Raw genomic sequence first — 14,270 nt, 5'->3', positions numbered from 1 at the left:
TGGCAGGAGAAAAATGCCCACAGATATCAGCTCCAGAGAGAAGAAAGCAGCCATGTTGGAAGTTAGCCATCTTTATTACCTAGCCATTGCCCCACTCCATATGTGTCTGCCTATGAGGGGATCTGTTTAATGCCTAGTCCCCAAAGGGACTCAAATAAGGACCGCATGTCCCCAAGTACACTGGAGTTCAAGACACAGCTCAGCAGCTTACAAAGAGGGCTAAAGTGTCAGAGATAAGGGGATTCCACTAACAAATATAGATAGATAGATAGATAGATAGATAGATAGATAGATAGATAGATAGATAGATATGCTCTATTTCCCAAGCCTCGTGAGAAATAAGAGCCCCCAGAATTAGGACTGACTAGCTTTGTTAGCACAGGCTAGCCCTTCCACATGTCTTGTTGAGACAGTTGTGCACATGGAGTGAGAGGGACCTCACAACTTTCGAGCCAAACCCTTTCTTTTTGGATGACCATTAGGAATGAATGACCTTTTGACCTTTCATCTGTGGAGCCACTCACAATACCAGCATCCATGGCTGGAAGGTGGGTGTTCAGAGATTGAACTATAGTGTTCTCCCTTTATCTGCTTGGGACATGATCCCAGACTCCCAGTGAGTGCTTTAAACCAGGGATAATAACAAACTATATGTGTCATGTTGTTTCCTATACATTTAAACTCATGATAAAATTCAAATTTATGAATTATGTGCACTAAGACAGCCACAATAATAAAATACAATGATTATAGCAACGCACTGTAATGAAACTGCCAACATCAATAGTCTCGCATTTTGTGACCACAATTAAGTAAAATAAGTGTTGCTTGAATACAAGCAGTAGGCTACTGTGAGTGTCGGTCTCACTCGTGGGACGCTTACTGCCTGACGGAAGGGCTAGGGTTTATAGCATAGCTGTGCTAAACAAAAGAACAGGGAAGACTCAGTGACATTCTTGGTTGGCGGGTGGTAGTGTGGGATTTTATCATGCTATGCAGAAAAATTACAACTTAGAATACATGAATTTTAATATATGGAATTTTACATTTATTGCAGTTGGCCTAAGGTAACCAAAGCCATAAAACGTAAACTATAAAGAGAAGGTTACCAATTCCATGAAAGACAAGCATAGAGCAGCATGCCTTGTTCCTAGCAGCTACTAGGATTAATGGCAGACAGAGCTCAGTACCCACCATAATCTCATATCCAGCAAAGTTGAGCTCGTTGTGCTAGCTCAGCGATTCCACGTTATGTTCATTTTAGGGATGCACTGTACTTCTTGTCTCTTTTTCCAATTCTAGGTGATAACCAACTGGAAGCCTTAGTCTTGTGTTTATTTTTATGTTCTGAGTACTAGGTATAGTGACTAGTCATGGAATAAGCATTGTGGTTGAAGTGGTTATTTTACTTATGTAGCCACACTCAGGAGAAATGAAATTACATGGAAGTTTTTAAGTCTAATTATATTTCCATGTAGGTTTATGACATACATCCTTCTTTCCTGAACCTATTTTAAATAATGGTTTTATTGTTTTATCTCTGATCTTTCATTAAGTACGTTGAATTTTAGTTTTCTAGTTTTTCCTCTCTCCTTAGAGAACAGCCTGGATTGGTCAAAACATGTCATTTACTGTGATAAATGTTCTAGAGTCAGACTGTTATGAGTGACAAAGGAGAGGGAGAACAGGAAGAAAAGGGCGGGGCGAATATTTTTTGAGTACTGATGGTGTGCAGACCTCTCATTTATACTCCCAATTGATGAGAATTCCATTGTATAAGTGAAGGAAGAGGCTCACAGGGGTTGACTTGCCCGAATCTTATTTTTCTGTTTGGAGAAGTCCAACAAATGCAAGTATTTCATTACCTCATTTCATTATCCTTTTCTAAAATCTCCCTTTCCGCCTTTCTTCCCGATTTTAGATATGGGTCCAGCCCTGTTATCTGCTTACTCATGCATTATTCTGAATCCCAGGAGTCTTCTGTATTTTCTCTACCTCACTCCCTGCTTAATTAAGTCTCTGCTTCCAGCTCCTGCTGCCTCTTTGATGACTTCATCCCCCTCCCCCTTCCAGTTGCAGATTTGAAAGTCTGGGCCCAAAAGGTTCTTGCCTGGGACAATTTCAATAATGTCTTTGCTGTTATGTCTGCTTGCAATTTCTTTAACTCTAATCTTTTCCCAACATAGCTGTTTTGTGATATTTCTGAATGCTAAAATAAGCAACACCACTCCTAATGCATTTTCTTCTGTCCTCAAGTAAGAGTTCCTTGCCAGTGCTGTCACTGAATTCTCGCTTCATGCCTTTCTTCTTCTACGGTAGTAGAGCCTTTTGCTCTATCCTACCCACCAGCCACAGAAGGCTTGAAGATTCCTGAGTGGCTACAGGTGTTTCTGCCTCTACACTCTTTGTTTCACCTAGCAGTTTCATTTCTCCCATGGTGAGTATCTTTAGGCTAAAACTTAAATACAGTATTTGTTTTTCTCTCTTTCTCTGTCTGTCTCTTAACTTTTTTGAGACAGGGTCTCACTCTGTAATCCAGACTGACCTTGAATGTGAGCTCCTCATCTCTGCAGCCTTAGCTGGGCTGAAACTAAGGCTTGTTATCATAGAGATCAGCCTGCCTGACCTCTGAATGTTGGGATTAGAGAACTGTGCCACCACCATGTCACACTTGAATATGTTCTTTAATATTGCTTCACCTTGAACACAGACAAAAATCTCACTGACTGCACTGGACTTGGAACATTCTGGTTTTATATGTGACTAAATGACTTACAAAAATTATTTCATTGCTAACTGGAGATTTGCACATAGGTTCGGGAAACACTTTTGGTTGAAGTAACCACTGGCATTTCCTGCTCTTAAAAGTATTGCAGAGATTATTATGGCCATTAAAATATCAGCAAATTCAGATTACAGATTTTATTTTAGATGAAGCTGGATTGGAGAACCGAACTTGGACTTCATGACAAAGAGGCTTCTTGTTTCTCTTCCACATTACATGGGGCTTGCTTGCTTGGTCTTGGAGAACTGAGGCTAGAAGGACCCAGTGTGAGGTACCAGGCCTAAATGAGAAATGCCTTGAGCATCCTCAGAAGAGGTGAGGTGGTGAATATGGGCAATAATCCTTTTCCACCATGACTCAAAATAAAGAAATGCAGAACAACGACAGCTTCTTCTTAAGATGTTAACAGTCTGTAAAGAGCTATGTCCTCTGTATATATGATAAAGAAACAAAAGCTTGCATGAGAAGCCTGAAAACCCGTATTTACTGCAGTGGTATTGCAAAGGCTAGGTGATGTGGACCCCACATTGGTGTCCACCAACAGATGAGTGCAAAAATAAAATGTGGTATGTGCAGACAATGGCCTATTTTGTGTCCATAAAAAGATAAAACCCACTTTCAACACCATAGATGGGCCTGGAAGACACTAAATGAAATAAGGTCAAAGAGAGAAAGCAAATCACCCCCGTCCCCATGAAATCCCAAAGCTGCTGAGAGAATACTGGAGGCTGGAGGGGGCAGAGGGCAGAATATAGGATGGACTGGTCAGTGGCTACAATGACGATTAGAAAGGAGGGATACATTTTACAGCACAGAAGTGCAGCTAGAGTTCCCAAGGTGTCTTAGATCTCAGGGTCACTAGAAGATGGGGATTTCCAGTGTGTTCACTACAAAGATATGATGAAAAGTTATGGCAACAGAACAGCTTTCTCATTACCCAATGTATCATGAATAAAAGCTCTAGAGTATGCACAATTATTTTATTTCAATGGAAAAGAAAAAAAAATCCCCCCAAATTTCTAATTAATAGACTAAAGTAGGAATACCAGAAGGAGACGATTCTTCTCATCCAGGCCACAGGACAGGTGCCTCTCTTAAACCTTGTACGATGAAGTGGTATGTATGCCTCTACTCACTTTCTTCTACCTACCTTATCTCACAACAGGTAGAACAAATGATGACTCCGGCAGGAAGGACATGCATGTTAATGAGACAAGCCTCAGGATGGAAGAAATGGCAACCTGACGCTCAGGTGTGATCACTCTAGTGGAAAGAATGATTGCTGTGAATGACGACAGATTTTGCAATTCATGGTGTGCTATGGACCATGTCATTTGAGCCCAGGCCAATTTGTAACTGACCATCCTGACAGGCACAAAGAGCAGTTGCCTGCATGTAGCTACAGCTTGGCTGCCAGTTCAGGGTGGCCTAGCTGCACTGGACTGTGTCCTTACATTCCTTAGAGTTTATGATCCACATGATATTTGCACGGGAGCTGACCTAAGAAGAGTTTCCACTGTGCTCTGACCGTAACTTTTTAATTCACAGTTAGATTGGCATTGGCATAACAGATTTTAGGTGTGTGGGTTTGTCTTTTTTCCCCCATGGTTAAACATGTACTCTTGGGGTCAGTAGTATCTTTAATTGGACTGGCTCTATAAATCATAAATGGTAAAGAGAAAATAATGGGGAAGTATGCTGAGGAAGCAGCAATATAAAATGAAACATAATAAGATCATATTTCTGAACAGTGAGCCTCATTTTCTTCGTGAGTTGTGATGTGCTTCCTAGAAATGATATCGGTTATGCTCAGAGCTGACGATCTGTGCTTCCCAAATTAACACCCGCTCAAACAGCCCAGTTCAGAAGTCTGGAGGGGCTGTCTGATTTTGCATCTCTAACAAGTTCCCAGGTGATGCTAATGACTGAGTAGCAAGCACCCACATTACTAAATCAAAACACCAGCTCCCCATCTCATCACATTTAATTTTATTCCACAGCATGTTTAAGGGAATGTTATTCTCGGGAAGATGTTTGGGATTAAAATAATTAAAAAAAAAACTGGAAAGTACACACATTTATGTATCTCTTCTTTTCATTAAATATATATCTGTTTGGCAAAAAATGTTAGACTCTTTTATACAAAAACAAAGCCAAAAAACAAAACAAAACAAAACAAAATAACCCCTAACCCTTGTAAATCGTAAAGACCTATAATAATTACAACGATGTAAACTTAGATGTCTGACAGCTTGATCACCCTGGAGAACCCGGATTGTAGCAGGAGCCCCAGGGAGAAGGTGATGTGGAGCCGCTGGGTAGCTACAGCCGCCTTAGAGGCGGTTAGGTTTAGTCTATTAGAGACGGAGCAGGACTACTGATTTCATTTGTGCTTTCTGCTAAAGGCTGGGAGCTTGAAGAAATGAATTAGGCAGGTCTAGGCTGGGCAGAGAGAGGAAGCCCACGACTAGATAGAGTGATGGAGAGGTTGGTCATGGCCATGGCCATGGCCAACAGTGCAGACAAGGAGTAGGCATGTGGACTGTTTGGGAGACCTGACGCTGTAGAGGACTATAATGAGGCTGTTGCTGCTACACACGAGACCAAAGTGGACCAGGGCAAGGCCAAGACAGGGAAGGGAGAGAGAGGAGATGTGGAAATGATCTCAACTCACATAGAGCTGATGATGTAGAATGACCCTAGAGAAAAAGGGTAGAAGGTAGTGGCCTTTGGTCTTCTTGTTCTAGAGTAGAGCTTTCTTACCCAACCCTGGCCTTAGGCATTTCTCTGGTTTGGTGAGTACATTTGAGGCAGCTTGGGGCCTAACTGGCTCTCCTACTCCAGGCAAGGTAGTGAGGAAAGACATGCCCACAGCAGGTTAGAATGAGGGGACCCTCTGACTTTCTTACTAGTGGTGACTTCTGCATCAGTGAGCTGTAGCAGTGGGAAATGATCTCAAGCGGAGTGAAGAAATAGGTTCTAGGAGATGGTGAGATGCCATGAAAGGGTCAGAAAAAAAAAGTTAGGGCTGGAAACGAGGCCAAAGGAAGGTTGACCTGCAGCTTCCCTCCACCAAAGGACAGTCCCAACATGTGGATGTGTTTGCGCTCCTCTCTGCTGATAGCTACATCTTCCAGTTTGGGAGGAATGTATCCGGTGTCCAGCCACTTCAGTTACAGTCATAGACAAAGTCATAGTTGCTGGGCTCCTTGGGGATGGGCGGAGGTGCATCTGGGATCTGGATGTTTTCCAGGTCCAACAGGCGTAGCTTGATCTCCATGCTCAGCAGGGTGTCCAGGTCATTCCGTGTCAGGTCACTCATCATGTCCTTCCCAAGCAGTGCATTCAGCCCATCTGTCCAGATACAATACTGGTGGGAAAGAAGGAGGCAGTGAACATCACTGATGATAATTATAGGAATGTAGTACATAGCATGTTCCAGGCTGTCTTAGGTGTTCATTTAACACCCACACCCTCTCTGGACCTTCTATCTAACAGAAGCAGAGGCTTTTGCTATCATAGGTTTTTCAAGTTAAGAAAATGAAAGCACAGAGGATGTAGTGACGCAGAAGTAAGTGGAGTGGATGGGATTGGAACTCAGGCAACGCGACTCTGGAAGCTTGCTCTTACACACAATATTTTGCTTTGGAACAGAAGGAATTGGATTCCCTTGATTGTACAGTATAATATTGCTAATTAAGACATTAGTGGAATGTATCTCATTATGCATGCACTTAGCAGCAGGTCAAGCTTTTCTTGACACTCATCACCATCCCCTGTGTCGTAGCCAGTGCCTTCCTACCATTTCTAATACTTAAGCATAGGCGTTGACAGCTCAGTTTCACCATGAGGCCAAGGTGGTCTTTGTGATTCTTAGCAAAATAAGAATTAGAAAATAGCTGTCAGTCGCTCAGTGCTTGATAACCGAAACGTGTAACAACATTGGTTTTCTTAGGCAGATGTAGGTTGTCTGCATGTCTGGACCTCCTGTGTCCTGGTCTCTAAGGTCCAGGAATTCTTGTGAGTTATCCCTGGGGATATCATCTCTTTTGGAAAACACTCTGGAATATATTGTTAAGGCTTTTTTTTTCTTTATAAAATGAATGATAGTCTTTGCCTCTTCAGTAGACTATGAAATTCTGGGGAGAAGAAACTATGTCTCATTTGTCTGAAGATGAACATTGTTCTTGGAAGATTCTCCTTCAGAAGACATAATTCTTCTCTAGCTTCAAAAGAGAGACCTTAGTGTCTAGAAAAAGAGCCAACACCTCAGAAAACTGCCTGTATATTGGATGTTCCTCATTCACCTGTTAAGTGGTCCCTGGGCCACAATTGCTGGCTTGGAATTCCCCTTAACATTTGTTCTAGATTTTATCTTTTCTAGATTCTATTCTTTCCTGTACTCTCTAGGTCAAGTTGCAACTCTAGACCCCCATGAGCCTAAGCATTCTATCCTTGGTTAAATAGGGTGTGCTCCATCGTCTGTTGGGAGATTTCAGCAGAAGTAATAGATACCTACAACTACTGTGATTCGATGAAAATCTTCCACAAAGCATCTCAGTGGTACTGGTGTGTGCCATGTCTGAGGAGAGCAGCATGAAGCTGTAAAGATTTCTTTCTGCCTCAGCTATGTAATCTGAACCAAAGTATGTAGCCCATCAAAACTCAAGTGGGGTACTAAAACATTTCTGGATGCAACAGTGTGCTAATGAAAATCTCAGCCATTTCCTGGCCACATCCAACCAGCAATTTGCTCACAAACAATGGATGAAAAGAGGTACCGAGTTCCCAGTGTGCAGATAACTGATTTTGTTGGTCAAAGCTGAGGGACTTTATTCACAAGAGTTGCCCAGGTCATTCTGACAAACACCCAGGTATGGGTGCCACTGAACGCTGTGCTCCATAAGCCCTTCTCAGCTCTGGCGGCATGTCATAGTGATCTCTAAGTCCCAGGACTATTGTCCTTTGGACAAAGCCTTCCCAGCCTTGGCCACCTTCCTGGTACAGATTAAACCTGCTGGAGCACTGCTTTTGAGAAACAGCAGGCAGTGACCTTTTCATCAAAAATTACATTGACCAATAAAACAAAACTCTTGTACTACTGAATCTGACTTGGAATTCTGGGCACTAATTCATGATATATTTTATGATTAAAAAAAAATATCTCACTTTTAGCTCTGTTTTCTGAAACGCCTAAAAATTATAACCAAATTGTAATAGGTTCAAGTTTCTAGTTGTTAATTACTAATTTCTATTAAAAGTAAGTAGGACTGATAGGGAAAAAAAGGCAACACATAAGGTGAACCTGGACTATTCCATCCTACCAGAAAGCCAGAGAGTCATTAAAGATGTGAGACCCTGTCATTAGAATTCATAAGCCAACTTGACGATGCCATCTTATCCAGGATAAGGAAACCTGGATCCCAGCAAAGACAACAACAACATATGAAGACACAAATATTTTTAAATGTTGACTTCATAATGATACTCAAACACCAAACATACTTTCTTTATCTTCTTTAGGGCACATTATTGTTTTTTTTTTTTTTAAATGGCAAAGGAATCAAGTATTTGTCCTGCCATCATGTATTCCAATTTTAGAAACACAATAATTGTTACGATTCAATTTTCTTTATCTCTCACTAATAAATAAAAACAGGATGACAGAATTGAGACAAAGCCTTTTGTAAATTCTCCTGGATTCACAGCTTAGACAGCAATCAAGCATTTCTGAATACTAAGTTTTTAAAAAAAGATGCAATTCAACAAAAAAAGAAAACACCGCTAAGGTTACTTAAAGCTGAATTTGAAATAGGTTAGCCTTCCGATTAACCTATTTTATAGCACCTCTTGGGGAAAAAGATACCACAGTGATGCTGCGACATGAGGTAGACAGAAAACTCTCTTTAAGAGACATCTGCATTCTACTCCCAGGACCCAGGGAAGATCTTAAGTTATGTGGGAAAACAAGGCTGTTGTTGGATGACCATAACACAGAGAAAGATTGTTTTATATTATCTAGGTGACTCAATGTAATTCGAAGGGCCTTCAATGCCAGAGGGTCAGAAGAGTGGAAGGCAATGATCTCACTAAGGAGCAGGAAGTGAAGATGGTTTGCAGAGAAAACTAAACTTGCCATCGGTGAAACCTATGGAGGCCGGACTCAGGCAGTCTCTGCGGTACCAAAAAAAAAGGTAAGGACACAAATCTCCCACAGAGCCTCTGAGAGGGAATGCAGCTTGCTGCCACGTTGACATTAGCCTAGGGAGACTCACATTAGACAGCTGCCCTCCAGAATGCCTATAAATCCGTACAGTATTTAATTGGGTGAGGGACAGAGAAGAGCTGGTTAGTTGTAATTATCCTGTGTGTGTGTGCATGTGCACGCATGCTGTGTGAGTGTGTGTATGCTACAGGGTGGAAGTGTGATCTTGCTACGTGTTTGAGACAGGGTCTCTTTTTTGTTGTTCACTGCTGTGCATGAACTTCTCCCATGGGCCCGCTAGCTTGTTATACACAGCAGTGAGCAAAAATATTTTCTTCCTCCCATCACACTGCAGAAGCACTGCGATATACAGCTGTGCTACGGTGGTGCCTGGCTTACACATGGGTTCTGATTACTAGAGTTCAGGTCCTCACATTTGCCCAACACAAGCTTTGCCCACTAATCTACCTTTCCAGATCCTTGCTATTATCTTTTTCATTGTCACGTATTTAATGTTGGGAGGCTCCTTTCCCTCTACACAATAAATGAGGCTATCTGTAAAAAGAACCTTCAATTTCATGTAGCAATTATGAAAATAAAATGATACTAGATATACAAGTGTTTTGAAGAAACTGAAAGTTCTCATAAGCATATATAGTCTACAAGAAGCTGCAGCTATGTTGAAAAGAAAATAGAAATTCTTGGCAGTCCCAGAGCATTTCCCCTTATCTGGAATTAATGCCCATCCTGGGGAAAATAGCTTGGCACTGACTTAAGTAACAGCCCAACTTCTTCTATTTTTGATCGTTTTCTATGTCTCTTGTGTATCTTGGCTATGTTGGCCTGTTCACAACCACAACTTTATTTAAAAACAGAAATAGGAGGATATGGTATCTATTTTCAGACAGATGAAGACAAAGTCTTACCCTTCTGCAAACTAAATGTCAAGTGACACAGAATTATATTTAAGCACCATTCTAAATGCAGGATTTATGTCTAATCTTTTCTCTTTCTTTGGAATGGATAATTTTATTCAAAATCTTCAAACCAGTGAAAACCAGACACTAAATACCTTTTAAATGAACTGCATCTCCTCAGGGAAATGAGAACAAAAGTCAGATTCTATTAAAATGTTCCCTTCCTTCTAAATGCTGTTTGTGCAGTTACATGCAAAACAAAATTTGAATGGTATTATCTAAAAATAAAGTTTCAAGCATGATGCTGGGGTCTAATTTACAAGAGAAAAAGTTAAATCAACCATAACTGCTACTTTATTTTACAAATGCATTTTCTTAGACTTATGCTAAATATTTTAAATATAGCTGACAGTGTGCTTCAAGAAGAGGAACAAATTATACATATAACAAGATGTCAAAAAGGAATGAAAGCATCTTAGAAATAAAATTCCAACAGCAGAGACAGCCCTTAAACCTCTTAAAATAGCTTAAAGAGACTTGGTAGAGAATCATCAGATGGTCCCACGAATAGAGACACCAGCTTATCTGGGGAAGCTCTAGAGCAAAACTTAAATATTCAGTATGCATCAAAGCCCTAGCCAGGGCTGCTTCTTCCTCTGCATTAGTTAAGCCCTTGCCTGGCCTGAGTCATTTGCACATCAATTTTCTTTACTATGACCATTCTACAGTTTGGCTTTGACTCTTCTCCGAAGGTTGTGTTAAAGGAGGACTACTGGGAGATGCTGGATGTTTCAGTAGGTGGGCTCAGTGGAAGGAGTCTTTGGAGGTTATACCCCTGAAGGAAAATACTGTGACACAGGGCTGTTTCCCTCTCTCTGCCTCCTTGCTCCTGTGAGGCAAGCAGGCTCCTCCCTCATTTATACCCGCCAATCATCTAAAGACCACACACTCGGCAAAACTGTTATTCTGAGTGACCACAGGCGTTTTGTTATAGTAGCAGAAAGCTGGGCAGAGCACATGGCTGCTGATTCAGCTACTGAGAAGTCTGAGTTGTAGCTGGTAGTTACTTAGGAGGTTTCGGTTTCATGTCAACAAGAGACCCTTTTATTCATCATTTTTCAAAAGCAGATTTCTACAAAAAGTGACATTTCTTCCTTTCTAGGATCCTCCCTTCTCATTTTTATGTCATTGGTTACCCCTTACCAAGACCCCTTACCTCATGCTTGTCAGGAGCAATAAAATTCAGTTGGCAATTTGAGTCATATAAGATGGAGAAAGCAAGTTCAAGCACCTCCTACGAGAGAGCAAAGAGAACACCACATTAAAGAAAGCGCCGTTCTTTGCTGACACTACAAGTGGTCAAGTCAGAAGGGAGAAGAAGAGCCTATCTTCTGTTCAGAGAGGAGAAGCAACCATGAGGTGGCATAAGGAAGGTGTGTGTTCTCCAGGATCCCAGCATGGGACCTCTGCATTCCGACAGGCTGCATGAACCATCTCATTTTTATAAGAACACAGGCACAAGCCTTACCACTGCATCTTTAATGGCGCAGGGTTTTGAGAGATTTATGGCACATGGCCAAAGCTATGTATCTCCCTTCCAAGTGTTGTAACCTGCTTAAATTCTATAGCCCCTCTATTGAGACCTACTTTATTTCTTAGCATAATTATGGCTCCTCTGTTAACACCTGCTGTAGCCTTTAACATATCAGAAGACATTTTTACTATGTCTCTATGGTTTCATTTCTCAAACTTTGTATACTTTGTTACTTGGACACTCTATGAAGTCCCCCAACTTCAAAACCAATCAAATTGAAGGTGAGTTAGAAACGCTAGTCAAATGATGTAATGTTGCTTCCCACACCTGGATATCTAGCTGTATTTTTGTTACCTGGTTGTTACCTAGTTGTCATTTGTTTCCTACAGCTGGTTACAATTTGTTAGCTGGTTATTATTGTATTATTATTATTATTATTTAAAAAAACCTTCCTTAGGAGCAGACCAGTGCCACAATCTGGCTCCTGAGTCCAGATTATGGCCTTGAGTGGTCAGTTTCTGTTTAGCATTCAATCAACCTCTGTTGAGTCCAGTCTGGTGTCTGAGAGTGGCTATTCCTGAACCAGTAACACAAGAAGACAGGGAGGCAGCAAACGCCGTAATTAGCAGCAGTAAGGGCTGAAACCCATAGAGATACGGACTCCTCAAAATATAGATGCTATTCCAGAGGTAATGAGACTTTTGGGTAAACCCATATCTTAATATCTATCTTTGGATCTTTGTACCACCATCAGCAAAGGATACTTATACGTACATCAAAGACCTATCTACTAGGAGCTATAGAACGTAAAGGAGGAGCATAGTCGACAGTGACAGAAAAGACAGACTCAAGCACTAGTGTGAACTTGCTAAGTACAGACTATGGGCCAGGCCCCACAGTGCCAAAGACTAAAGGACACTTTCGTTTCATTGTGGCTGGGTAAGTTTGACTGAAATACATACTGCCAAATCTACTACAAAGGTTATAAAACAAGTCTCAGAGTGTGTGCCACAGCTATATTGGGTACCACAATCACTCTACTGGTTTGAGAAGTCAGCAGAGCGGAGCCCCTGGAAGCTAACAGTCAGCACCCGTATCAGAACCCCACTGGCTCCTAACGTGGACAGGAAGAGTAAAGTGTATCTGTGCCAGTATTCTGCACTGTGATAATGCATGCCCTAGTTAGCTTCTTTGCACCTTTATTAGGTACCACTGATTGTAACCTCTGCCCTATTATGATCTGGGAGTAGTACTGCTGAGAAAATGACCACAAAACATTTTCCACTAAGGAGCCAGACCTCTCCATATCATTTCCCACCTCAATATCTGTGAGATTATTTGCCTTTGGCAAGTGACTCATATCACAAACATGTCCCAGAAAAAATATTTCAGATGAATTAAAAGAATCTTCCAAAATAAACCCTGCAGACCTTGTGATAGCTGGACCCACTCTGAACACAGCCTACTGTCAAGCTATTCTGGCTCCCATGGGATTCTCTGTCTGGCTCACCTCCAGTTGTCCTCTCACTAGGAGGAGGCAGCTTTGCTCTGAGCCTAGACTGTCATACATCTCACACTCAAAGGGTCCCCTCATTCTGCCAGAAATAGAAACCCTTGAAGAAAAGAATGCTGAGTCATGGATGCTTGACTGCATAAACTCCTCTCTTCATTTCTTATTCACTTTCAGCCCTCCATTCAGGCTTCAGTGAAGTTATGCAATAGTCAAGCAAATAAGAAGGCACATTTTCTATCGTGTTTGGCACTTGTTTTCATAACACTATCTCAAGGCCTTTAAATTTATAATCAAATAGCAATAGTTATACTAGTGGTACCATAAATTTATGTCATCTTTAAAATACAAATCAATAAACAACATGTATCAGCAACCATGAATTCCACTCCTGGGAGTATTTTAAAAAACCCAAGCAAGCCAAAGTTATATATTATTACTTGTAAGAAAGTTATGAAAAATTAAATCTCTTCCTCTCCTTTGGGTATTAAGGAAATCACAAACAGTAAGATAATTATGAAGAAGAGTTACATGGAAAAAAAAAAAAACAGGAGAAAGAGTGGATGGGAAGGAGGGGTGGCTTTGCTTTGGAACTCTAGCTACAAGAAAGTCCCTTCACAAATAAACAGGACAAGGTGAATTTCACCAAGGTCTTGCTACCCAGCCCTGTGCAACAACTGTCACAACAGCTGGTGTGAACAGCACAAATCCAAGACACATGCCCTTGGCTAGGTGCTGAAGCCACTGGCAACCAGGGTGTCAGAGAGGAGAAATTTTCTCTTTTGCAGGGAGCTTGGAGGCAGACAGGAAGGAGCACAGTGACCTTGGGCTTTGTCCTTTTTGGCATATACGTCTCAGGACATGAAGGATCTGAGCTGTCATGACCTAGATTCCTGATAAATACAGGCAGGAAATGGGAAAATTGTGAGAATGTCAATTCCCACTCTAATCTCACCACTCTAATCTCACCAGGGCTTTCTGGGAGGGGTGGGAGGAGTTAATTCTCTGAACGGCCTGCCTGCATGAAAGGGTGCTATCATTTTTAATGGGTTTTATTGACATCACTGGCATGCTGTCACTGAGTCATTTGGTGAAGGTCGCCTTTCTAGCACTTCAACAAGGCAGGATGCAGAGTTGGGAGCAGTGGCATGTCTCAGGCCAATTCTCCAGAAACTGCCACCTGTCCAAACGGCCCGTAAGGAAGACAGGCTCCAGGTGACAGCTGACCAGGCTGGCACAGATATTGGGCAGTGTTGCCCACTGGGACTCCTGACACACACACACACACACACACACACACACACACACACACACACACA

General features: G+C 41.6%; 1 protein-coding gene across 7 annotated transcripts in view; it reads right to left on the bottom strand.

Moving 5' to 3' along the window:
• Positions 1–4,645: 4,645 nt before the first annotated feature.
• Elmo1 (engulfment and cell motility 1) overlaps positions 4,646–14,270 on the bottom strand; it is a 517,373-nt gene continuing 507,748 nt past the window's right edge. For 4 of the 7 annotated variants that reach the window (XM_055597231.1, XM_055597230.1, XM_055597233.1 and 1 more), the window contains exons 22-23: positions 11,124–11,201; positions 4,646–6,155 (exon numbers count right to left, since the gene is read on the bottom strand). In XM_055597231.1, coding sequence (XP_055453206.1) covers positions 5,955–6,155; positions 11,124–11,201 — 279 coding nt within the window. In that variant the 3' untranslated portion in view covers positions 4,646–5,954. The remainder of the gene's footprint in view (positions 6,156–11,123; positions 11,202–14,270) is intronic. The other 3 variants (XM_055597236.1, XM_055597235.1, XM_055597234.1) reach the window with 2 other exon arrangements.

The sequence above is a fragment of the Psammomys obesus genome, unplaced genomic scaffold (genome assembly GCF_907164565.1).
Source record: "Psammomys obesus unplaced genomic scaffold, mPsaObe1.curated_primary_1811, whole genome shotgun sequence".
NCBI classification, from domain to species: Eukaryota; Metazoa; Chordata; class Mammalia; order Rodentia; family Muridae; genus Psammomys; species Psammomys obesus.
This window is presented reverse-complemented; position numbering and strand designations above follow the sequence as displayed.